The sequence below is a fragment of the Panulirus ornatus genome, chromosome 7, assembly GCF_036320965.1.
Source record: "Panulirus ornatus isolate Po-2019 chromosome 7, ASM3632096v1, whole genome shotgun sequence".
Taxonomy (NCBI): domain Eukaryota; kingdom Metazoa; phylum Arthropoda; class Malacostraca; order Decapoda; family Palinuridae; genus Panulirus; species Panulirus ornatus.
In genome coordinates, this window is record NC_092230.1 from 43,482,395 (window position 1) to 43,509,657 (window position 27,263).

Below are 27,263 nucleotides of genomic sequence, written 5' to 3' on the forward strand. Positions count from 1 at the left end.
AAATATTTCCCCTTTTTATGTTCGCCAGAGAAATTGTGTTCCCAATTAGGTTTGTTCGTTGGTGTGGTGATGTCAGGGAAGGTGCGCTCGCCTTACACCGCATCCATAATGTAAACAAATGGTTGTCTGGATCTCTGTTGGTTCCTCAAATTAAAGTGAGAAAAAAGGACTTATCCTCAATATGTCAGTCTATGGGTGGCTGGCCACATCCCATAGCAACCCTAATTTCGCTAAGTTCATTTAGATCAGGTAGGATTTTTTTTTTTACTCCTTTTATCATCTGTACAGAAGCTAGACCGGGAGTTATTGCTTTTCTCTTACCCGAAGCCTATTTGCAGCAACATTTTGGAGTGAAATTATAGTTTCGGACATCCACCTGGAAACCGGAGTTTTAGGTGGGTGAAATCACATAAAGTAGTGATTTGCGATAGAAATGAAGGATAGATTCATTCAGAAGACATCAAAAACAACTTCATCCAAACCAAATCTAACCTTAAATTCACTGGATGTTCGAAACTAAAGATATACATTGGTTTTGGCACTGACAGGTCAAATGCCGACATTGTATAATGGCCTTTATTTGACTTTATAACTGGATGTATCAACTATTCGTTGTACAGGAAAGTTCTTCCAAATTATGATTCATAGAAATGTATAGAGTTCGTATAGTTTAATGGAATAACTTTCCACTGTAACTTATATAATGTTAAACGAACGATGTTTTCAAGAAACTTGTAAATTCGTTTTTTTTTATGAAATGAATAAGGCAATGATTATCTTTATTGCTTTAGATATTAACACCCACTCTATCATGCACTACCAAACACTCATGAAATGCCTGATTGCCTCCATTTTTCCTTATTTACTTTTGTAACAGGTGGGAAACAAAGTAAAGTACAAGAAAATTATTATGTTCTTACCCATTATTTGTATATGTTAACTACAACAAACAACAAACTTCTAGAAATCAAGAGAAACTATGAAAATCTTACCTGTGCATAATGCAGATTTTTTTCAAGTATGTTCTGTATAGTTTACCGCATATTTCCTTTTCCATATACTTAAATGCACTTCAAATATCTGCCAGTAGAAACTTTGCCTTCTTAACAATTTTGGCCTCAGGTTAGCTTAGTAGTGAATCATAGACCTCTTTCACGTACAGAATAGTTTATTTCTCACATGGTACTATTCTTACTAAGGCCTTCTTTTATCACTGTATCCCATCCTCTCCACTTGCTCCATCTATGTGTGTGTATCCCAGACGTTTTGTCCATCCTTTGTAATCTTACTGCAAGCATTCTTTATAGGTAGGGGTCATCATTGATATAAAACCATCATCAGCGAATATGTATAGAATTCAGGGCAGTGATCACTTTTTAACACCCTTTGCTCTGTCGTAGCCACTACTGGAATGTTTTGGCAGAATTGTTTACGGTAATTGAATCTGTTTTCTTCTACAGAGGATTCCTTTGGATTTACCAACACACTGAAGTTACTAGAAGCTGTGCCTCACGATGTTCCTGGACATAACTCAACAACTGTTTAGGTCAGTGTAAATTTAGTATTTTTGTTTGGTGAGGGAGTTTCTAGTGAAGAATATTCACATGAATTTAGAAACATATAAACCAGAAAAAAAGTAATGATAATATTTTATGAAAGTTTTCAGATTTTGTTTAAGAATTCAGTGATTTGGAATTAGTTGATCCGTGTTACCTTTGTTGTATTCCATTGCATATAATTTTGAATATTTTACCTCATGCTTTAGAAATATGATAAACAACTATTTGAAGTAACGATTTGAATGAGAAGATATGCAAGAAAGTGATATTTTGTAATTATTAGATGTGTTGAACATCATGAGTTTTGTTGTATAGATAATTCTTCTGAATGATTTTTTTTTCCTTTCCTTAGTGTAACCTAAAACATTGGCAGTAGTGTAGATGACAGAAAGCATAGCAGAAGGCCTTGCTCTGCATAAGTTATAAATCCTGTAGACATAGATCCATTATCAGTATACAGAAATTTATTTTCAGGAAATTGCATAAGTGTAGGATGAGTAGATGTCATGCCCTGTTTCTGTCTATCTGTCATATGTCATCATTAACCCTGTTCCCTTATTTTAGGCTTGGTCACTTTATACAGCCTATCAAATTAATCATACATACCCTCGTCCCATGCCTCATATTGAGTAAGTTTTGGTACACAGACCTGACATTTGAAGGGGATGCCATATGGTTTATGCATAATCCTAAGAAAATTTAAGTTTTTGGGCCCTTCTCTCAAAGTGACATTCTTTAAAGAAATAGTTTTTGCTTAATGATATTACTTTTTATGGGTAATTTTACTTACAAGGAGATTTGTGCTATGCTAGACAAGGGCTTAAAGTCCTTGTAGGTTTTATCATCAATCTGAACACATCCCATTTTATTCCCAGCCAGATCTTTCCATTTCAAAGAAAATGCTGGAATATTCAGACTGGCATTCTTCATATCCTAAGGGACAAGCTAGTGACTACATAATTGCTGCTGTTGCCTTTTCACATGATGTGCCTTATACACTATTACCTTCTGCTCCATTCTACATTTTAAGTTCAACAGTATAAACTTTTATTTTCTGTTTCATTATACAGGGCCCTCTCAATTTAGGTGATAGTTACATTTCTGAAAATTGTTGGTAAATCAAATAAATTGAATAATGGAGGTTAGGGGGTTTCATTATTTATAAGACAGTTGAGTATTATATCAGCAAAAAACTACTATGCACATTTACCAGGAAATATAAAACACTATGATATACAAATTGTAAAATGAATTTTATTAATAGAAGCAGATAATAGCAGTCTTTGAATCCTGGTGCAGTCTTCTCTTCATGGAAAATGTATATTCTTGAAGGCATTATCATTCAAAATCATCTAGTCTTGTTGACATTAAAAATCTGGTTAGGAGAATAACCGCCTTCATTGATAATGATCTTGGGGGTTCCTGGGAAATTTTCATTAGCATCGACATCAATAGAAGCAGCCTCACCAGTTACCTTGGTGTGGTTATTGTAGGTTTTCCTAAATTTTCAGACCAACTAGGACTTGCAGAAATTATCTTTGCTGCTCCCTCTTCTGCTGCAAAGTCTTCATGTATATTCTGGGTCTATTCTAGTAATGCAAGCATGCTGATGAAAACATTTTCATTGCTTTGGGTTCGATTCTTGTGCTTAACATTCGTTTCATTCACTCCATAATCAAATTTATAAGTACGAGTCCTTAGATGAACTGATTGCTGTTTTGCTCTCGGCACCCTCCTTGATCTCTGTACTATCATGAAAAGTCTGTAAAGTAGATTTGCTAAGTCCATGAGCATGCTTGATATCAGTTCTTTGTCATAACATTTGAGCACATCTGTCTTAACCTTTTTGGGAATGGCCTTGCACTTCTTAGCTCCAGTGGTACCAGGTACCAGGAGAACTTAAAAAGATGCTTTGGTGGCATGATGCAAGGGGCAAAACACATGCAATATAGAGTATACTGTAGCACTCCATCACTATAGACTGTCCATATAATGCTCACATCTGCTTCTTGCACAGTGCTGGCAATGCCATGCCACCACAGTGTTAGTTTAATGATGATCGTGTTATTCCATACATAATCTTGTGTAGATTAGGAAAAGGTGTTAATGGACAATGCATGGTATTCTAAAAAATGGCATAAATTAGATATGAATAAATCAAGAGGTCCTTGTACATCTAATACATAACAGCATGAAAACCTGCAAATGGAGAATGGAGAAATATAACAAAGATTCAACACAGCTTGGATGATTCTCAAGTGATTCTGAATAGACTGAATATTGCAGTTGGATTTTCACGCTGAGGAAGTGGTAATTAAAACATGGATAATCAAGTTTGTGTATGAATTTTTTTATTTTTTTACCCTGTATGGACTCAAGTACCATCTGATCTCACATATGTATTGTAATATTGTGTTTGATTGACCAAGGTGAACAGCAGACTTTTGACTACTAAATAGAGTAATTGAGGTTCCAAGACTTGAGTGGGAAAGCATGAAAAGTAAGGCATGCATTACGCAAGTGCAGTTTCACTGTCACCAGACTCCACAGTAACATCACTTGAACTTAACCTTTCTTTTATGTGCTGTGCTTATTTATGCAGTGCACCATCATACATACAAGTTCTTACAGCATAAATTAGTAGACTCAAAAGCCCTTTTTGATGTGGTGATGCATGGATATGCTAAACTGGTTATGCACAATGGGTCATTGTCCTTTTTTTCCAAATCTGTGATGGAAAGGAATTATCTGTCTTACAGTTTTATGAAAGTACAGTATGTATGAATCCTTGTCACAGAATATGCAGACCATATGCAATATCTTCAGAGACAAGCCCATCCATATCCCCATGAAATGACTTTTTGGTTGGTTGTGATATGTTTGAAATTTGAAGGGGTCATCATGTTGTACAGAAAGGGATGATATATACATACTGCATATATATGTAGGCAGTGTAGCTGCACTAGATAATTTAAAAGCAGGTCATGTTATTAGAAAGGGAAACACTTTGCTTCATGTGTTTTGTAATTTGATTATTTTGGAAGACAGTTCTTAGGAATTAGAGGTTTTTGGTGTTATTGAAGTATCAAAGTACTATTATGAGATTAAAGTGTCATTGTATAACCCCATAATTTTCTCTTATAGGCAGAGACCAGAAAATAAACCACTTCATCTCAGTTATGGGCTGGCAGTCACAGATGTGGACAATGATGGCCAACTGGAACTCATTGTTGCTGGGTGAGTCACATATATCTGCATAGGCTAAATTCCAACTGTAGTGTGAAACCTTTTGTTTCTTAACTTCTCTGTATGAATGATGATCACCTTAAAACATCCAGGACATCCATGCAGAGGGCTAGATGAACTTGAATTCCCACAAGATAAAAAAAACAATGAGTATAAGTACCTCAAGAATCACCGTTGTAGGTACATTGCTGTCTATCCAAAGGTAGTATGTATACAGTGATCCTACAGATGATATGTACTTTAGATTGTTGGATGATTCATGTCATTAGGAGGAATGACAATCATTGTTGGATGATTCAAGCCATTAGTAGGAACATCTATTTTGATTATGATTTGGTGAGGAAAGTGAAGAAAAATAACATGAGAAACTTGAAGAAATGTGATTTACCGGGCAATTTTAATGGAAAGAAGGTGGAGGTGGATCTGCAAGAGAGGGATCCATACTGAATTCACAATTATGGAAGAAATAGTGTAATAACTACAACACCTAATTGTGTCATTGTAATCCCAAGGTAGTGGGGAACTTTGATTAAGAGTCTGTATGAGACTTGAGTAGGTATAAAGAAAGAAACATGTCCTTCACTATCCTCCCCACCCTTGCCAACCAATTTTCCCTCACCCTGACTTTAGTGTGGAAGATGTGCTATTTCTAAGTATATTCTTGTTATTTACTAGTAATGTTGTTACAGCAAGTGAAACTAGAGTTCCACTGGAAAATAAATTCAGTAGAAACAGAAAAATCATCTGTCATATCAGCTGTCAAACCTGTCTTTCACACCTTCTCTGGGTGCTCACTTATCACCGGCTGAAACAAATGTAGAAATGTATTGTGTATTTTATGTTACTTTTGAATGCTAGTCTATCAATTTATAGATGAATTTTTTGTTTATATAATCATTGATTTATTTCTTATTGCTTACTGTGATGGATTTTTTTCATGCTCATTGTTTAAGGGTTTTCCATTAGATGCAGGTAAACTAATGAAAAAATTAAGGAAAGTCCTTCAGTGGAACTTACTATCTGCTAATGGAAAAGTCATTTTCTATATAACATTTAGCCATGAAGGTGAAAATATGGTTGACTTTTGTGAGAGCCCCTGAGTGTGGGGCACAAGAGGCCCTGAATGTGGGACACAAGAGGCGATGTCCCAAACACTGTTTATTTCTTATTGAAATCTGCCTTTGACACTGGTGGCCATTAATGGATCATTGTTGTTACTTTTTGATACAACATTCATTTTTGACTATTGCTAAACTATTATTTGCAGGGAGGATGTATCCTTAGTCCGCACTGAAACATGAATTGATATGGCATTACTGGACTGCCTGCACATGGTTACAATGCAAGTGAAAAGTCTTTTTAAGTAAGGTCCTTTTATCAACACAGATTAAAAGGGGTAAAATCTCCTTGAAGAATATCTCATTCCAAAGGAGTCGTGCATTTTCGTTCAGTTGTTTTTACTGCAGCCCCATTATAGAAGTCCTGGAGTAATATGATTAATTGATTATATGTTGAAATAATGCTTGATGTTACATAATAGAAGTCCTGGAGTAATGTGATTAATTGATTATATGTTGAAATAATGCTTGATGTTAGGGATATTGCATTATTAGAATTGGTATTTATGAATGATTGTTTTTCATCCTGCTCGCTGTTTCCCTCATTAGTAAGGTAGCACTGCGAACAGACAGAGATGTTGCCTAAATTGTTTACATCTAGTCTCTAGCTGTCATCCATAATGAACTGAAACCACAGCCTCTGATCCACATCTAGACCCACAGACCTTTCCATGGTTTCCTCAGACCTTTTCATATGCCCTGGTTCAGTCTATTGAAACCACATTGCCATCCATATGCTGTACCACATCTCATCAGTTTACTCTCTCTTATCCACACCTTCCACCCTCCTGCATGTTCAGACCCCCAGTATTTTAGTTTTGTTTCATTCAGAACAACCATGTTTCTCTCCTCAAACATACTACCTGTTTCACCCTTCTTGTTATCTTGGTTACCTGCACACACATTTAAACACCCCAGCCTGAGCTTTCAAGAAGGATGAGCACTCCTTGCTTACTTCCATCTTCTGTTCCAACTTTTAGAAATTAGAATACAAGGAGGGGAAGGTTTCCAGCCCCCTAAGCTACTACCTTCTTCAGTCACTTTCTATGACATGCTGGGAATACATGGGAATTTTCTTTCTCCTCTATCCCCAGGGATATATGATTCAACAAATGTAGGTCTGAGCAGGTAGTGGATAGATACATAGTACTGTACTTGGTTTGTCTAGTTTTCACTGAAAAAAAGTCTTTACAGATCAAAAAGATTTTATCCACTTAACATGTACAGTCATTCCACTGCTTCTACCTTTCAGACATGTTAAGAAGCAGCCACCATCTAAATGATAGAGAAAATGTTTTTAGCAAAACGTATTTTCTTGTACTAACAAAATGGTTATGCATGTTTATCGTAATTTTTTCATTTCTATGTACAGGTTATCAAGCTGGTATCATAGATTAGTAAAATACACTTATGATAATGGTATTTTTTCATAATTGTGTGCTTTTTCCTGCATATCAAGGTAAGGCCAGAAATAGATGAAGAAGTGACCTTATATGCACACATCCAATCATTACCTATCATGCATAATACACTGAAACCTGAGTTCCTTCATCCACAGCCAAGCCCCTCAGACCTCTCTGTGGTTTCCCTTGACTACTTCATATGCCCTAATTCAGCCCATTGATAGCATTTCAGCCCCTGTATGCCACATTGCCCCACCTTGCATTATCTCACGCATGCTTCACACCCTCCTGCCCACATATGCATTGCATGTTGTGGAAGGTGACTGATAGGAGCAGGGGTATGGAAATCCTCTATCTCTCTTGTATTATTTTCCATATGAAGGAACAGAGAAAGGAGCGAAGCAAGGTTTTTTCTGTTCTTGATGCTACCTTGTTCATGTGGAAGGTTGCCAACATGCATAGATATAAAAGACATATTATAAGAAAAATAATAATGTTTCAGATTCAATGGACCAAATTTGGTGCTAAAGTACAACCAATCAGAGGATCGTCTGGAAAATCTGGCTGTTGATGACCCATCAAGCCCATACTATGCTTTAAGGGATGAGGCAGTAAATGCCATTGATGTGTGTGCATGCGACGTGGATGGTGATGGACGTGAGGAAATATATTTCCTTAACACCAATCAGGTTTATTCACATAAACTCTTCAAATTCAGGAATGGTGGGTTCCTTACTCAAGTATATCTGATATGCTGTACTCTGATGTGACATTGTTTTTCATGTATAATCTCTGGCAAACACTGCTTTCATTGTATTTTTCCTGGTGCAAATAGTACCCACTTTATGTTGGAAAGGGATTCCTAGAAAACATAACTTTATGGAAGCACTTGATATTGAGTTCCATTGTTTAAAGGAAAATATTTAGGTATTTTAATGTAATGATAAGGATGTAAAGCTAAGTTTAGGAGTTTAAGAATTAGAAACTCGAGGATTGACCTTCTTCTGCCTTTTTCACTTGAATATTGATGACTTTTTTCAACAAACCAGATGTATTGTCGTGGGTATTGATGTCTCTGATGACTGATTTTTTTTTTTTTTCAAAAAGATAAATTAAGAAATATTGGTATATTCAGATGATCCACTGATAAACAGCAGAATCAACAAAGTTTCAAAGTATTTAGGTCTTCAGTTTGAATATCCATTATCCAGAAAGATGTATCCATGCTTTTATCAGTTATTTCTTCGGTATTTGTTCTTGTTGTGTAATGCTATCACTTTGCTAATGTGTAGTTTTCTAGATATTTCAATGCAGTGCACTGAAAAGTGTGGGAATAAGACCTGATTGTCAAGTGAGTTCCTGCTATTTGTTTTGTAGTTTATTGCACGTACACCATTTGTATTTAATATCTTTATCATTATACTGGAAGAGGATATTTATACATCTGTGGTCCATCCACCATGAACCGAATATGTAAGGCTGGTGTCCTTGAGAGATTGGGGAGATTGATGAAAGAATGGATGCAGAACAAGGATATGTAACAGTAGACTGGTAAATACAAAATTATTTCAAGATTTATTTTTTTATGAATTACATTAGATTTAGAGGAACAGGATATAAAGATTTTTTTTTTAAAGAAGACAGTGATTGATATACAGTATAAAATGTTGTAGTGTTGAGAGATCTGATATGCAGTGTAAGGTCATCCATTTTAGTGTTTTCTTAGGCAACTGAGGTGTTATATTTACCATATTCAGTGGTGTAATAGAGTTAGATAAAAAGTATTCCTTTGCCTGTAATTCTGTGTCTGTCTTATGCAAACCAGCCCTTTTTAGCTCAAATATGTGATTTTTCTCAGGTCGCTATGAAGATATTCTCTCTGATGAGGTAAATCAGAATATTGCAAGTCAGTTAATTGGGTTGTCAGTTGGGTGCATCGATCGTAATGGCACTGGAAGGTGAGTTCTTATGAAGGTGTCACATGAGCCTGTTCTTGAGATAAGTAAATGGAGTTTCCTGTGAGACTGTATCCATTACTGATAATTCATATTCCCATGCTTTTGCCTAAGAAAGTCTTCCAAGGAAATAAAGTTATCTGTTCTTTGAAGAGCCATCAAATGGGCTGTGGTTAGTGACACTTCCAAGATCTTTCTGTATTACACCTCAACACATTCAGAAAGCTATTTGTGAGTTTTTTTTATTAATCTTCAGCTGCTGCTTTTTGTAAATCAATGTGTAACTTTATCCCCAGATCTTTGGGCTGGATGAAGGATGTTGCATTCTGAAGAGATTTTTTTTTTTTCTTTTTGCTTTGTTGCTGTCTCCCGCATTTGCGAGGTAGCGATATGTCACTCATTTCTATGGCAGCTGCACAATGTTCATTTATAGAATAACCTGGGGTTACTATCCAAGAGCACCTGTATCGTCACATTTTTAGGATCAATTTGAAGTATTAATTCTAGAATTTCATCATGGGGAGGATCGAAACTTTTGTGGGTGTGGGAGTTATTCCTTTCCTTTTTTCTATGACTGCTGTTTCCTGCATTTTTGAGGTATCACTGAGAACAGATGAAGAAAGGCCACATCCATTCACATCCTTTTTCTAGCTGTCATGTGTAATGCACCAAAAATCAGAGCTTCCTATCCACAACCAGGCCCCACAGAGCACTCCATGGTTTACCCCAGCTGCTTTGCATTCCCTGATCAAGTCCATTGACAGCACATCAACCCCAGTATACAACATCGTTCCAGTTCACTTTCTTTCTTGCATGCCTTTCACCCTCTTGCATGTTCAGATCCTGCTCACTCAAAATCTTTTTTACTCCATCCTATCATCTCCTTTTTGGTCTCCCTGCTCTCCTTGTTTCCACCACTTTTGACACGTCCACTTTTTCGACCTTTCTCCATTTGTTCTCTCCATGTGTCTAAAGAATTTCAGCACACCCTCTTCAACTTTCTCAACCACACTCTTTTTGATAATACACATCTCTCTTACCCTTTCATTTCTTACTTGATCAAACCATCTCGCTCCGCATAATGTCCTCAAACATTTCATTTTCAACAAATCTTACATTAGACTTTCACCACCTCTTCTCCCTTCACCAAACCACGCTCCACGACTCTTTCACTTTGCATACCACCTCAACCCAAACGCCCTGTATGTGCCACCCTATCATCAAACACATCAGCAGTCCTTCAAAATCCTCACTCCATCTTACTTCATCACTATCTGTTATAACCTCCCATTTTGCCCCCTTCACTGATGTTCTTATTTGTTCTCTTATTTTTTGTACATTAATGACCTTCTTCCAAAACATCTTATTTTCCTTAAAGTATACCGATATTTGCTCACCCCCCACTCTCATTTGCCCTCTTTTTTGACACCTGCACCTTCCTCTGACCTCCTGCTGCTTTCCCATATATATCCCCTAATCATTTGCACTCTTTCCCGGTAAGTACCACCTAAATACCTCGCTTTTCTCTTTCACCAGCAGATTTACCTTTTCATCCCAGTACTCACTACCCATTCTAATCTGCCCACTTTTTCATCACATGCTGTTCACCATTTCCATTTATGATAGTGAATACCCCATGCCCCCTAGTTATACCCTTAATTGCCGCATTATTTACCTTTGCCTTCAAATCACTCATCACCAACACCCAGTCTTTTACATTAATATTGCAGACACACTCAGCAGCTCCCAAAACACTTGTGTTTCCTGAGCTTTCTTCTCATGGTGAAGTGTGTAAGCACTAATGATTACCCATCTCTCATCATCCACTTTCATTCTTGCCCACATCAGTCTAGAGAATTAACTTCCTTATACTCTTTCACACACTCCCACAGCTCATGCTTCAGGAATAGTGCTACTCCTTCCTTAGCTCTCTTCCTCTCATCAACCCCTGACTTCACTCATAAGAATTTTCCACACTATTCTTCCCCTTTACCTTTGAGCTTTGTTTCACTCTGTGCCAGAACATCCAAGGTCCTTTCCTTAAACATACTATCTATCTATCCTCTCTTTTCATCTTGTTTACATCCACACATATGCATCCACACACATTTAGACACCCCAGCCTGAGCCTTTGAGGAGGAAAAACACTCCCTCTTTGGCTCTGTATTCTGTTCCATCTTTTAGAATTTGAAGTATAAGTGAAGGGGATTTTCAGGCGGTTTCCAGTCCCATCACAACTAAGGCATATAATGTCATTCAGCGTTCCTGAAAACTAACTCTCCATACAGTCAATAATTTGAGGCTTTTAAAACAAGAGGACTACATATTTCTCTGTGCTGACTTTCCTTTGGTTATGGAACTCACTTTGGACTTCCAAAATAACTCTGTCTTTTCACCTTTGTACTCTCTCCCTTTAGATTGTTCCCAGGTTTTCCACAGTGTGCTCTATGATACTGATATTACTTAAGTTATGAGGCCTTTAGATTATTGAAATGTTACTGTATTAGTAGTGAAAGGTTTTTGCATTTTTGCAGCTCATTTATCCTAATGAGCAGTGTGTGTGTTGTGTGACTAGGACAAGTAATGTTTTTTGCCTTATGATCTATTTATACAACTCTCATGAGCAACATGACCCTCTTGGTCTCAAAATGTGCTCAGTTTATTGCTAAAATGGTGAGCATACTTGAACATTTAATTGCAGGAAGAAAAAGACTGCATGAGTAAGTGCACAAAAAGAGATGATAAGTGTGGAGCGGATGGAACCATGGAAGTGGAAGTGGATCATAGGGTGGGGGAGGGGGCGAAAATTCTGGGAGCCTTGAAGAATGTGTGAAAGTCGAGAACATTATCTCGGAAAGCAAAAATTGGTATGTTTGAAGGAATAGTTGTTCCAACAATGTTGTATGGTTGCGAGGCGTGGGCTATGGATAGAGTTGTGCGCAGGAGGATGGATGTGCTGGAAATGAGATGTTTGAGGACAATGTGTGGTGTGAGGTGGTTTGATCGAGTGAGTAACGTAAGGGTAAGAGAGATGTGTGGAAATAAAAAGAGCGTGGTTGAGAGAGCAGAAGAGGGTGTTTTGAAGTGGTTTGGGCACATGGAGAGGATGAGTGAGGAAAGATTGACCAAGAGGATATATGTGTCGGAGGTGGAGGGAACAAGGAGAAGAGGGAGACCAAATTGGAGGTGGAAAGATGGAGTGAAAAAGATTTTGCGTGATCGGGGCCTGAACATGCAGGAGGGTGAAAGGAGGGCAAGGAATAGAGTGAATTGGAGCGATGTGGTATACCGGGGCTGACGTGCTGTCAGTGGATTGAATCAAGGCATGTGAAGCGTCTGGGGTAAACCATGGAAAGCTGTGTAGGTATGTATATTTGCGTGTGTGGACGTATGTATATACATGTGTATGGGGGGGGGTTGGACCATTTCTTTCGTCTGTTTCCTTGCGCTACCTCGCAAACGCGGGAGACAGCGACAAAGTATTAAAAAAAAAAAAAAAAAAAAGTGTGGAGCTACTCTAAACACAAAGCATGTGGGATTCAGGTCCTTTCATTCATATTTAAGGGCAAGTTATTACTCACGCACTCCAGGGTTGCATGAGAAATGTAGTAAAATCTCTTGCTTATGGAGACTTGGCATTGTCTTGGGCTCCATTGCAGCATCTAGAAATTCAGGTTCACTTGATTATGATGTCTATGAAACATTCACTAAGAATAACAAGTGAGTGTACTCTAGAGCTTGCAGTTTGAGATGTTTTATGCATAAAGATGGCATTTTCTGTCCTTTATGTTGGCTCCAGACTAAGAATCTTAAAGACATTGCTTATACGTAGAGGAAATTGATAATTATCAATAAAAAAGATTATATGTATGTAATGACAGATCAAGATAATCATCAGTATCCATGCATTTCTTTTAAAGTCTAAGGGTAACATTATAAGGAGGAGATAACAGTGTTTGAAGGATACTATTTAGTGTAAAAATGTGCTGCAGTGCAGCAAATGCTGTTGCTTTGTGAATGCATTCCAAGGAAAAGAAACTTAAGTGCATAATAGAGCTCAGCCTATGAACTTTTGTTATATTAATGTCTATGTTAAGAGTTAAGGCTAACCAGTATGTTCCAACTGGAAAGTAAAAAAATAAAAAAAAAGATATGGATTAAAGAATATATATATATGTGATGTATATCAATGCTGAGAAGAATTTGTAGTAGAAAAGCAATGATATTTCTTTTATAGGTATTCTATCTACCTTGCTAATTATTCAAGAGGGGTAATTGGTGCTCATTCTCTTATTGAGTTGGATGAAAGTCGCAGTGAAGTAACCAGTGGTGTCGTGGCACTCAGAGAAGTTGCGCAGGAGGCTGGCATTGCAAAGTGGATAGGTAAGGCTCCACTTTTTCATAATGATAATGGAAGTTGATTGTAACTATTATGTCATATATATAACTTTTCATGATGCATATTTGATGTTTATCTGTGACTGCTAGCTGTAAACCCTTTTTCATGTAAAGGTAGACAGAATTAATCAAGTACATCATCTTACAACCTTTGTGAATGTATCTTGATGAACAGTTTTCCATACTACAGGTGCATTTTTGGTTCCAAAGCCTTACAAGATTAACCGTTTTGCCAAACCAACCGTGATCACGTAATGATAATTCACCAACACACCTCTAACCTACTAATTATACATCTCCCATGTGTCTAAAGTATACCATGGACTGCTAGAAATTTAAATTAAACAAATATTAGATGTTTGAGCACCCTAAGATGGTAAATCTGTCCTTAGATTGTTTGAATCCTGTGGGGTCTTCTGCATCTTCTGTTGCTAGTGTTTTCTTAGGTGTGCATCACCAGAATAATGCAGTTTCATCTGCATTATACATCTCAGGACTGGGGTGCTCATTAGCTACGAGTTTTGCAAATTTGTCCGTATACTCGGCAGCTCCGTAGTTTGCAGAACGCTTTTCTCCGCACACTTTATCATGGAGATTCCATGATGCTTCATGCATCTTTGAAGCCATCCTTCACATAGTCACTATAGTCATGCTCATGTTGTAATTTTAAGTTCTTTATGGAACAACTTATCGTGGTCCATTATTGTGCTACCTGACAACCCCACTCCATCACTTCGACGCTGTCAAAACCATTCCATCATCACTCAATCATGCTCTTTCATAGTTTCTCTATTTGTCATTTGCTTCTTAGAATCACTGTCTGCATAGAATTTCAATATTTATTCCCTTTCCTTCTGTATATCATAAACAGTTGATGAACCAGTTCTGTTGATGTCATACAGCTTACGCACCGAAACACCACAGTCCATTTTTTCAACAGTTTTACTTTATCTTGGATTGATATGAACTGATGTTTATGTTTGACACCACGACTGACACTTTCATTTGCCTTTGAAGCTATAGCTAGGGTTGAATTTAAGCAAAATAAGCTAAGAATCTCACAGAATTGTGGTATCACCACCAACAAGTGCAGTGTAAAGAATGTGAATAAGCGCACCCTACATACAACGCCTTCTGTGGCCACCCAGTAAACTAGTCTGGTGGCCGCAGTAATTTCAAGTTCCCTCACATAATTTTGTCCGGACTAAAGGAGGTGCCGAACCATCAGTTGCTGGAAATTTGGTGGTGCTCCTGCACTAAGTTCATGATTTCCAATTTGAGTGGTTAAATGTATTTTGCCTATATGTATACTGATTTTTCTCCTGATGAATCACATGGAAACAGTTGTGGTTGGATCAGCCACTGAAAAGAAATAGGTATACCAGATATGGATAGGGAGCTGTGGTTTCGGTACATTTCACATGACAGCTAGAGACTGAGTGTGAACGAATGTGGCCTTTTTGTCTGTATTCCTGGAGCTACCTCGCTGAAGCAGGGGATAGCAATGCTGTTTTCCTGCAGGGCGGGGTAGAGATGGAGAAGTGGGAGACTAAATTGGAGTTGGAAAGATGGAGGGTGAAAGGCGTGCAAGGAATAGAGTGAATTGGAACGATGTGGTATACCGGGATGGATGTGCTGTTAATGGATCGAACCAGGGCACGTGAAGTATCTGGGGTAAACCATGGAAAGTTTTGTGGGGCCTGGATGTGGAAAGGGAGCTGTGATTTCGATGCATTACACATGACAGCTAGAGATTGAGTGTGAACGAATGTAACCTTTGTTGTTGTTTCCTGGCGCTATCTCATTCACACGCGGGGGGAGGGGGTGCTGTTTTTTCACATGTGGCGGGGTGGCAGCAAGAATGGATGAAGGCAGCATGTATGAATAGCAAAAAAGCAAAATAAATAAAATATAAATAAATTATATATATATATATATATTTTTTTTTTTTTTTTCAAACTATTCACCATTTCCTGCATTAGCAAGGTAGCTTTAAGAACAGAGGACTGGGCCTCTGAGGGAATACCCTCACCTGGCCCCCTTCTCTGTTCCTTCTTTTGGAAAAAAAAAAGAAATTAAAAAAGAAATATCCTCAACATAATCACAGTGCTTTAAACTTATTGGTAATGATCCTTCTTAAAGGAATCTTTAAAAAAGTCTTTGTGAGATTAAAAGGAAAATGATGTGGGGAGAATAACCAAGAGAATGCACTTTAAGAGTTCAGCTTAACTCAGTGTGACAAAATACCAAAATAAAAGTAGGAGAGCAAAATAGGGATTTGAGAGAGGGAAATGTCATTGCAAAGAAGTTTTTAGAGATATGGAATGACTAGTTTCATTGCTAAAAAATTTTCATGCAGTGTTCATTCATAAGCCACAATTAAAAGTGATGAAATTTAGCTGTTGAAAGAAACACTGTGAGTATAAAAGGCTCACTTTTTTTTTTCAGGCGGACGTGGAGTTACAGTTGGGCCAATTCTGAATAAGGATGGACGAAGTGATATCTTCTGCAATAATGAGCATGGCCCAAATTTTTTATTCAAGAACAATGGAAATGGAACTTTCACTGATGTGGCAGCTGAATCAGGTAAGAAAATTTTTTTTCTCTGTGTGATATGCTGTTTCATGCTATGTTGGAATGGGTAGATAAAAATATTCTTTGAAGATCATTTAGCTGTTATTGTATATTTTTTTTTATAGCCCCAGAACCCCATTAAATGGGCTCTTGCAGCTTCAAGGCTGCATTGCAGTTAGAAGCAGGGAAATGATGGACTTGGTTGGAATAAGAGGCTTCACAACAAGGCTCCACCTCCTTTTGCTAACTTATGATAACCCAGCCTTGTCGAAGGTAACCCCTCACCTGAGGTGTAACCACTAACAGGAGTCTGGCAGCACCACTCTATCAGTTAAAACATATATATGCTTTTATGTATGTAAACAAGTACATGCATACATAAATACTGAATTATGTAGTATATGGCCAAGTCATTAAGCACCTAAGAATCAGAGGAACTGATACACCAATAATTCTTGTCCTCGTTTTCTCTTACAGCATGATAAAATCTCACTGATTTGCTGTACTTGTGGATGCACCCATTGTATTATAGTGAATTTCACCAAATAACAGTAACCTGTCATCCCACAGTACCCATAGTGAAAATATTTAGATCCCTCTTAATGTTGTGGTATCTGTAGCCAACACAGCTTTGATAGAATTCTGAAAACGTCTTACCTCATTCTTATGAATTAATTACCGTTGATAATTTTCTGCTGAAACATTAAAGAGAATGTCATTTTTTAAATCGTCAGTAGCTTCATCTTCGGCACACCATACTCCACTGATCACCTCTGTGCTGATTTCTTTGTTCATGTTTATCTATGGTTAGTATCATTCTGCCTTAAACTGCATGATGGTCATGTTCCCATATTCAAACCCAGTTTCATGTGATGCTTCTTGGATATTTCTTTAGTTTATTGTAGCATACATACAGATTTTTTTGTGATCGATATCTTGCTATCTCTGTCTGGGTGATTTCTTATGTTATTGATTTTTTCATACTTGATTGCCATATCCTGTGATAGCAAGGAAGCGCCAGGAACATATGAAGAAAAACCACATCTGCTCGCATCCATTCTCTAGCTGTCATATGTATTGCACTGAGACCACAGCTCACTATCAACAATCAGGCCCCACAGACCTTTCCATGGTTTACCTCACATGTCCTGTTTCAGTCCATTGACAGCACATCAACTCATGTATGCCACTTTGTTCCAATTCACTTTATCCTGTGCATGCATTTCACCCTCCTGCATGTTCAGGCCCCAATCCTTCAAAATCTTTTTCACTCCATCCTTCCATCTCCAGTTTGGTCTCCCTGTTCCTTTTGTTCCCTCTGCTTCTGACACATATATCCTCTTTGTCAACCTTTCTTTACTTATTTTCTCCATGTGTCCAAATAATTTCAGCACACCCTCTTCTGTTCTCTCATCTGCATTCTTTTTATTACCATGCCTCTTTCTCACCCTTTCATTATTTACTCGATCAAACTATCTTACATATTGTCCTCAGATATTTTATTCCAACACACGCACCCACCACTGCACAGTCTTATCTATAGCCCATCCCTTGCATCCATATAATAATGTTGGAACTAATATACCTTCAAACATATCCATTTTTGCCCTCCCAGATCACAGTATCTCTTTCCACACATTCTTCAGTGCTCCCAGAAACTTAACCCCCTCACTCCCTCTATGACTCACTTTCGCTTCCATGGTTCCATTTGCTGCCATGTCTGCTCGCATGTTTCTAAAACACTTCACTTCTTCCAGTTTTGCTCCATTCAAACTCACACCCCAGCTAACCTGTCCAGTGCTGTATCATTGGCAAATAACATGTGACTCACCTTCTAGGCCTTGTCATCCCACTACAGGCTGCATACTCACCCCTTTCTCCCAGACATTCATATTTACCTCCCTCACCACCCCCACCCCATCCATGAACAAATCAAGCAACCATGGTGACATCATACACCCCTGCTGCTGATCAACCTTCACTTGGAACCATTCACTCTCCTCTCTCCCTGCTCGTACACATGCCTTACACCCTTGATAAAAACCTTTCTTGACCTCCTACCGCTTTCTCATATACATCCCCCATTCATTTGCACTCTTCCTTTCACTAGCCACTTTACTTCTTCACATCATCACTTACTACCCTTTCTAATCTGCCCACCTCCCACCTTTTGCATGCCACATCCATCTCTTGCACATGCCAGCACTGCTTCCCTAAACACCTCCCATTCTTCATCCACTCCCATTGCTTCCCTTGTTTTTAATTTGTATGTGTATATATATAGGATTTTGATAGGATTATTATTTCACACTGTAGGTATTTCTGATGCCTATGAGCATGGTGGTGGTGGAGTGATGTTGACTGATTTTGATGGTGATGGTAAATTGGATATCGTTTATGGCAACTGGAATGGCCCTCATAAGATCTTTCTTCAGACAGCTGATGATGAGGGTCAGCCCAGGTTTAGGGTGAGTAATACTTGATATCTATACATTTATTTTATTATCATAGAAAAATATCTTGCATATTTATGAATATATTTGGTATCAAAGAAAAGAATTTAGTACTGATGTACAGGAATTTTGTGCCTGTCTCCCTCATATATACCAAATTCACAAGAGCTAAAATTGCACACATGCGATTTACCTTTATTGACCCAAAATTTCTTTTTACTTAACCAGGATTCTCATTTATGTGTTTTGACATTACTAACATACATATGAAAAGAATAAACATTTGTTGTACATTTGTCTGAAAGTGATAACAGAGATATTGCTACTAAAAATAGAATGATAGATAAAACATGGTACTAATGAATCTCAGATTTGATGGAAAGAAACCTGCTTCGAAGAAATTTGCTTGATAATTGGCACCAAATGGTGCATATTTATAGTTTGATTATTTGCATAACTTGATTAATATGTTAGAACTACACTCTCTTGTGACTATTGCCAGCGAGAGGGAGGGCTCAGGTGGAAGATTATTGGCCTTTCCAACACCCCAGTTAATGCAAGGAGTATCCCATCCCCTACCCTTGAAGCAGTCCATTAGGTGATAGACTGTTGTTAGCTCTGTATCCTGACTGAGGAACGTCAAAATGGTGCCCAAAATCATCTTACTCCCTCAGTGTTTGGATTGCTGTTCTTGCATTCTGTCTTATCAAAACAAGACTACTAGGCTTGTCCTGCTATCTTCTTACAAGCACCATACACCTACTCAAACCTCTCATAGTTTCTTAATTTCTTCTCATAAGTTGTCTCGCCAATCATTCTTTAAAAATAATCTTGATAGAGTCCAACAAACTTATGGCCCCATATCCTTAGCATCATGGGTTGCTAAGAATCTCCAGGTTTTTGCCTGACTCTACTGACAATAAGAGAGAGATCTTAGACAGTAGTAGTACCAGCCTCTTCCATGACCTTTCCATCTCTGATAGATGTTCCTCTTTTTCCATTCATTTTACCAACATTTGTGATCTCTTGTAACCTTTCTTCTGTTGAACACTATCTGTCTAGTTCCCAGTGGGTTAATATTATCACAGTCATAAATGTATCTATTTTAATGGCCCTTCCTCCCCAAGCAGCCCCTTGTGAATGTAAATATTGGAACCTCAACAAAGCTGACTGGAATAACTTATGAAAATTCTTTTCTGACCCTCCTTGGGTAAATTATTATGTCTTATATGGTGATGCTTCTGTCTCCATCAAATGCCTGGCATAGTCTTTTGTATTTAGAATGGAAGCATTTATCCCTCGCTTCCTCTAAGATGTCTCCTTCCAATCCATCCTTCAACCATTCCTGTTCTGAGGTCATCCAGTCAAGGGATCGGGCATATCGGGCTTAGAAAACTTTCCTTCCTCTAACCCATTCATCATTTATCACTCACCATAATCATTTCAAGTACATTATCCATGAGGCAAAGTGTCCCTCTATTCAGAGGAAGAAGTGTGATGACATATCTTCATTATCCACTGATAGGTCTTTCTGGTCTTTAGCTTAGGGCATCTCTAACAACTTCTGTCACTCATCCTTTCCTTCACTTTTCTGTTTTGACAGTAGTACAGCTGTCTCTCCCATTTCTCTTCTAATTCTACTTTGGATAAAAACAAAAACTCTTTACAACTCTCATCTCTACTTTGAAATCTCTGTAATTTCACCTCTTGACACAATGAACATACTTAGTATTTTGTGTGGCATCCACTCTTTCTTGGAAACCCCACATTACAGGAATAGCTAAGTCTTCCTTTGAGAAACTGTGTCCTGTTTAGATGTCAGAACTACTTCTTTTCTGAACGGTTGCTCCATTTGTACAAGGGATTGATTCGTCCTTCTATGGGGTACTGCTCTCACATTTGGGGTGGTTCTATCTCTGTATCCTTACTTGACAGAGTTGAGTTGTAAGCAGTCTGACTTATGAACTGTCCCAGGCTAATTTCCAAACTTGACCCCCTTGCCCTACACCACAATGCTGGTTCACTTTCCCTCTCCCATAGGTATTACTTTGGTTTTTGTTCCCAAGAGCTGGCTACACAATACTCAGCAAACTGTTGCGTCACATGATTATTATGTGGCTAGCAGCAACTCAAGAGTGGGCCATTTTGAAACCTACTTCTTTCCCTACATGTTGAAGCTTTGGCACTCTCTACATTCTCATGCTTTTTCTAATAACTGTGACCTGACACATTTGAAAAATTCTTAAATACTTTTCCTTTTTTTCTTTTACTGTTTCATAATTCCCTGTGTATTTCAGTTAAGGGCTAGCCTTAATGTGGACTCTTTTTCATGACTGGAGCCTTCAACATTAGGAAAAAAAATCACTCTCTGATGCTCCTTTTACTAATTTTGTGCCCCTTTCTGTAATCTCTTTCATGATAGCATCCATCTGTGTACTGAAAGAGTGTGCCTCTGAACATTTCTGTTTAAAAACCAGAACTTTTCCTTCTTCTCGGAAGTATGCACATGTACACCCATTCTCAAGAAGGGTTGCCATTCTAACCCCTCTAACTATCGTCCTGTTGCTTTGACATTTGCCATTTTCAAAGTCTTTGCATCCCTCTTCAATTATCTATATCATCAGACATCTTGAATCTCACAGTCTTCTCTCTGATCACTGGTATAGCTTCCATAAGGCAAGATCCACTAGAGATATTCTTTCCTAACTTACTAATATCTGGTCATCATCCCTGAAAGATTTTGGGGAATCGTGTAGTTGCCATTGACGTATCCAAGGCTTTTAACAGGGTATTGCATCCGGGTCTCATTTCTTAGCTCCCCTCTTTTGGCTTCTCTCCCTCATTTTACTGCCTGATTTCTATCTTCCTCTATGGTTGATCTATTTCCATGGTTTTCTTTCTACATCTCATCTCAACACAAATTCCTAAATAAACTCAAGAGAGGATATCTATGTGGAGTAGACAAAATTTGTTTAGGTTCAGTGCCTCCAGAACCTAGCTTCTTCGCATCTCTGTATTGAAAATTCCTTACAACTTTCTTGTTGCTTTTGAAGGTTATGTAATTCCATCTCATGACTCAATGAATATGCTTGACTTTATTGTAACATTCACTCTATCTTGGAAACCCCACAATATGGAAATAGCAAAGTCTGCCTCTAAGAAACTGGATGATCCACTTAGATGTTGAAATTTCTTTTCCTCTGAACAGTTGCTCCATCACATTACAATATTCTCTTTTTTTAAGTTAATGAGCATTTGAAGACTTTTAATTTTCTTTTCTTATTTTTTCTTTATATTGGAAGCTCTAGTCATGGAAGAAAGTCAGCATTAGGGCCAGACCTAAATTGAAATATTGAGGTTAATGATTGGAAAATAGAACATACATGGAAAAGTATTCACAGATTTTAGAGGAAGTGTAAAACCTGTCATTTAAAAAGTGCCAGGTCATTGTTATTAGGAAATACATGAAAGGGCAGAGAGTTCTAAAGGTTAAAGGAGATAAACAGCTATCAAAATTGCCCACCCTTGGGTTGCCAGCAATTACATGGTAATCATGTTACACAGTAGCTTACCAAGCATTTGAGTGGTGTAGCTAGTAGTGAAGGCACACAAGCCCTTGGGAGCAAAAACCAAAGTGATACCTATAGAAGTGGGAAAGTGAACCAAAATTGTGGCGTAGGGCAAGTGGATCAACTTATTCACCATTTACCACATCAGTGAGGTAGCACAAAAGAAAAGGCCTCATTTATTAGCTCACATCCATTCTCTGGCTGTTATATGTAATGCACTGAAACCACAGCTGCCATCCACAACCAAACCTCAGACCTTTGTGGTTTCCCCTCAGTTGCTTCATATACCCTGGTTCAGTCCTCCTGTATACCACACCACTCCAGTTCACTCTATCCTGTGCACATGTTTCAACCTCCTGCATGTTCGAGTTCCAAGTGCTCAAAAGCTCACTTCCTCCCTCTGTCTTCAGTTCAGTCTTCCTCCTTGTCATGTCCACTTATGACACAATATTCATCTTTGTCATCTTCTCCTCCCTCATTTTCTCTATAAGTCTAAACCATTTCAGCATACCCTTTTCAGCTTTCTGAACCATACTCATCTTATTACCATGCCTCCCTCTTACCATGTCCTCACACCAATTTTCTCAGACATTTCACTTCCTACACATTTACACTCTTCCATTCTTGTCTGTAGCCTATGCCTTACATCTATACAACACCATGGGGATTACAATACCTTGATGAAACATACCCATTTTTGCCATCCTAGAGAACCTCTCTTTCTAAACATTCCTCATTGCTCCAAGAACCTTCACCCCCCATACCATGAATGTTCATTTCAAAATTATGTAAACATTGTATAATTTAGTGTGATGTTATATATAAGGATATAATGGAACAGAGGCAGAGAATGAAGAATACAAACGAATGTTTGTGCATAGTTTGAACGTCCTTTTTGATATAGTGTTACTGTACAAATTGACTGTCTCATATTTTATCTTAGAATATGCTTTGAAAATTTTTTCAAAGACTGTCACACTGAAAATTCATTAATGTGAATGAGCTAGAAAAAGTCTGAATGTAATTTTGTTTCAGTATATGATAGATAAACAAATATTTAGTACCTTATATTAACAGTGTGGCATTAATGTGAAGGGAGCAAGGAAGCCTGAGTAACAGTACATACTGTCAGCATATGGAGGTGCTGGTAAAACAGATTGGCTCTCACCATTACACTAGAAAGGAAATATCAGTGTGGGTGCTGGCTTTTCCTGCCTTTGTTTTAATATGTGACTGAATTATTTTATGATTATTAGCTATAGAGATGTTTTCCATCACTTGGAAGGTGCAGGAAATAATTCTACTCTCCTCAGTACTCATTACTTCTACACCTGCCATTATAGGTGCTTCACTGTTAACCTGTGGGTCATACATATGAGGTGACCCTCCTGTCGTACTAGAAGCTGTTAGATTTATCATCCACACCCTCTGTATTAGGCTAGCACAAATATATCAGTTTAACTTTCACTGTATTTTTCCTTACTTTTGCATGCTGCTGTCTCATTTGAGAAAGGAAGCCACGTCTTTTTTAGTGCATACCATGATGGAATTTCTGGACCAGGTCCTTAGTTTAGGTGTTAGAGGAACTATGGCTGCAGAAAAAGTATGTTTTTCATTTCTGATATTTATATATTTTAACATTGTTCAAAGGTCAATTTTTTCCTGAAAACTTTTTGCGGGAAAACTGTAAAAACAGGCTGAATTTACAAGTGAAAAGAAAACGTAGAATGGTGAGAAAGAATACTTCCCTCGTATTCCCTGCATGTCGTAGAAGGTGACTAAAAGGGAAGGGAGCGGGGGCTGGAAATCCTCCCCTCTCATTTTTTTTTTTTTATTTTTCCAAAAGAAGGAACAGAGAAGGGGGCCATGTGAGGATATTCCCTCAAAGGCCCAGTCCTCTGTTCTTAATGCTACCTCGCTAATGCGGGAAATGGCGAATAGTATGAAAAAATATATATATTTTTTTTTTTTTTTTGCTTTGTCGCTGTCTCCCGCGTTTGCGAGGTAGCGCAAGGAAACAGACGAAAGAAATGGCCCAACCCACCCCCATACACATGCCTTGATTCAATCCACTGACAGCACGTCAACCCCGGTATACCACATCGCTCCAATTCACTCTATTCTTTGCCCTCCTTTCACCCTCCTGCATGTTCATGCCCCGATCACACAAAATCTTTTTCACTCCATCTTTCCACCTCCAATTTGGTCTCCCACTTCTCGTTCCCTCCACCTCCGACACATATATCCTCTTGGTCAATCTTTCCTCACTCATTCTCTCCATGTCCCCAAACCATTTCAAAACACCCTCTTCTGCTCTCTCAACCACGCTCTTTTCATTTCCACACATCTCTCTTACCCTTACGTTACTTACTCGATCAAACCACCTCACACCACACATTGTCCTCAAACATCTCATTTCCAGCACATCCATCCTCCTGCGCACAACTCTATCCATAGCCCACGCCTCGCAACCATACAACATTGTTGGAACCACTATTCCTTCAAACATACCCATTTTTGCTTTCCGAGATAATGTTCTCGACTTCCACACATTCTTCAAGGCTCCCAGAATTTTCGCCCCCTCCCACACCCTATGATCCACTTCCGCTTCCATGGTTCCATCCGCTGCCAGATCCACTCCCAGATATCTAAAACACTTTACTTCCTCCAGTTTTTCTCCATTCAAACTTACCTCCCAATTGACTTGACCCTCAACCCTACTGTACCTAATTACCTTGCTCTTATTCACATTTACTCTTAACTTTCTTCTTTCACACACTTTACCAAACTCAGTCACCAGCTTCAGCAGTTTCTCACATGAATCAGCCACCAGCGCTGTATCATCAGCGAACAACAACTGACTCACTTCCCAAGCTCTCTCATCCCCAACAGACTTCATACTTGCCCCTCTTTCCAAAACTCTTGCATTCACCTCCCTAACAACCCCATCCATAAACAAATTAAACAACCATGGAGACATCACACACCCCTGCCACAAACCTACATTCACTGAGAACCAATCACTTTCCTCTCTTTGTACACGTACACATGCCTTACATCCTCGATAAAAACTTTTCACTGCTTCTAACAACTTGCCTCCCACACCATATATTCTTAATACCTTCCACAGAGCATCTCTATCAACTCTATCATATGCCTTCTCCAGATCCATAAATGCTACATACAAATCCATTTGCTTTTCTAAGTATTTCTCACATACATTCTTCAAAGCAAACACCTGATCCACACATCCTCTACCACTTCTGAAACCACACTGCTCTTCCCCAATCTGATGCTCTGTACATGCCTTCACCCTCTCAATCAATACCCTCCCATATAATTTACCAGGAATACTCAACAAACTTATACCTCTGTAATTTGAGCACTCACTCTTATATGGGGATAGGGGAGAAAGAATACTTCCCACGTATTCCCTGTTTGTTGTAGAAGGCGACTAAAAGGGGAGGGAGCGGGGGGCTGGAAATCCTCCCCTCTCGGTTTTTTTTTTTTTTTTTTTTTTTTAGTTTTCCAAAAGAAGGAACAGAGAAAGAGGCCAGGTGAGGATATTCCCTCAGAGGCCCAGTCCTCTGTTCTTAACGCTACCTTGCTAATGCGGGAAATGGCGAATAGTTTGAAAGAAAGAATATATATATATATATATATATATATATATATATATATATATATTTTTTTTTTTTTTTTTTTTTTTTTTATACTTTGTCGCTGTCTCCCGCGTTTGCGAGGTAGCGCAAGGAAACAGACGAAAGAAATGGCCCAACCCCCCCCCATACACATGTACATACACACGTCCACACACGCAAATATACATACCTACACAGCTTTCCATGGTTTACTCCAGACGCTTCACATGTCCTGATTCAATCCACTGACAGCACGTCAACCCCGGTATACCACATCGATCCAATTCACTCTATTCCTTGCCCTCCTTTCACCCTCCTGCATATTCAGGCCCCGATCACACAAAATCTTTTTCACTCCATCTTTCCACCTCCAATTTGGTCTCCCACTTCTCCTCGTTCCCTCCACCTCCGACACATATATCCTCTTGGTCAATCTTTCCTCACTCATTCTCTCCATGTGCCCAAACCATTTCAAAACACCCTCTTCTGCTCTCTCAACCACGCTCTTTTTATTTCTACACATCTCTCTTACCCTTATGTTACTTACTCGATCAAACCACCTCACACCACACATTGTCCTCAAACATCTCATTTCCAGCACATCCATCCTCCTGCGCACAACTCTATCCATAGCCCACGCCTCGCAACCATACAACATTGTTGGAATCACTATTCCTTCAAACATACCCATTTTTGCTTTCCGAGATAATGTTCTCGACTTCCAGACATTCTTCAAGGCTCCCAGGATTTTCGCCCCCTCCTCCACCCTATGAACCACTTCCGCTTCCATGTTTCCATCCGCTGCCAGATCCACTCCCAGATATCTAAAGCACTTTACTTCCTCCAGTTTTTCTCCATTCAAATTTACCTCCCAATTGACTTGACCCTCAACCCTACTGTACCTAATTACCTTGCTCCTATTCACATTTACTCTTAACTTTCTCCTTTCACACACTTTACCAAACTCAGTCACCAGCTTCTGCAGTTTCTCACATGAATCAGCCACCAGCGCTGTATCATCAGCGAACAACAACTGACTCACTTCCCAAGCTCTCTCTCCCCAACAGACCTCATACTTGCCCCTCTTTCCAAAACTCTTGCATTCACCTCCCTAACAACCCCATCCATGAACAAATTAAACAACCATGGAGACATCACACACCCCTGCCGCAAACCTACATTCACTGAGAACCAATCACTTTCCTCTCTTCCTACACGTACACATGCCTTACATCCTCGATATATATATATATATATATATATATATATATATATATATATATATATATATATATATATATATATATATATATTCCAAAAGAAGGAACAGAGGGGGCCAGGTGAGGA

At 38.5% G+C, this 27,263-nt stretch overlaps 1 protein-coding gene across 4 annotated transcripts in view; it reads left to right on the plus strand.

The window, feature by feature from the left end:
• The first annotated feature begins 53 nt into the window (after positions 1 to 53).
• LOC139749572 (cartilage acidic protein 1-like) overlaps positions 54 to 27,263 on the plus strand; it is a 41,067-nt gene continuing 13,857 nt past the window's right edge. The window contains exons 1-8 of one of the 4 annotated variants that reach the window (XM_071663630.1): positions 54 to 155; positions 1,461 to 1,546; positions 4,704 to 4,796; positions 7,829 to 8,049; positions 9,185 to 9,284; positions 13,519 to 13,664; positions 16,128 to 16,265; positions 18,570 to 18,721. In XM_071663630.1, coding sequence (XP_071519731.1) covers positions 1,515 to 1,546; positions 4,704 to 4,796; positions 7,829 to 8,049; positions 9,185 to 9,284; positions 13,519 to 13,664; positions 16,128 to 16,265; positions 18,570 to 18,721 — 882 coding nt within the window. In that variant the 5' untranslated portion in view covers positions 54 to 155; positions 1,461 to 1,514. Of the gene's footprint in view, positions 250 to 1,460; positions 1,547 to 4,703; positions 4,797 to 7,828; positions 8,050 to 9,184; positions 9,285 to 13,518; positions 13,665 to 16,127; positions 16,266 to 18,569; positions 18,722 to 27,263 lie in introns of all 4 variants that reach the window. The other 3 variants (XM_071663632.1, XM_071663629.1, XM_071663631.1) reach the window with 3 other exon arrangements.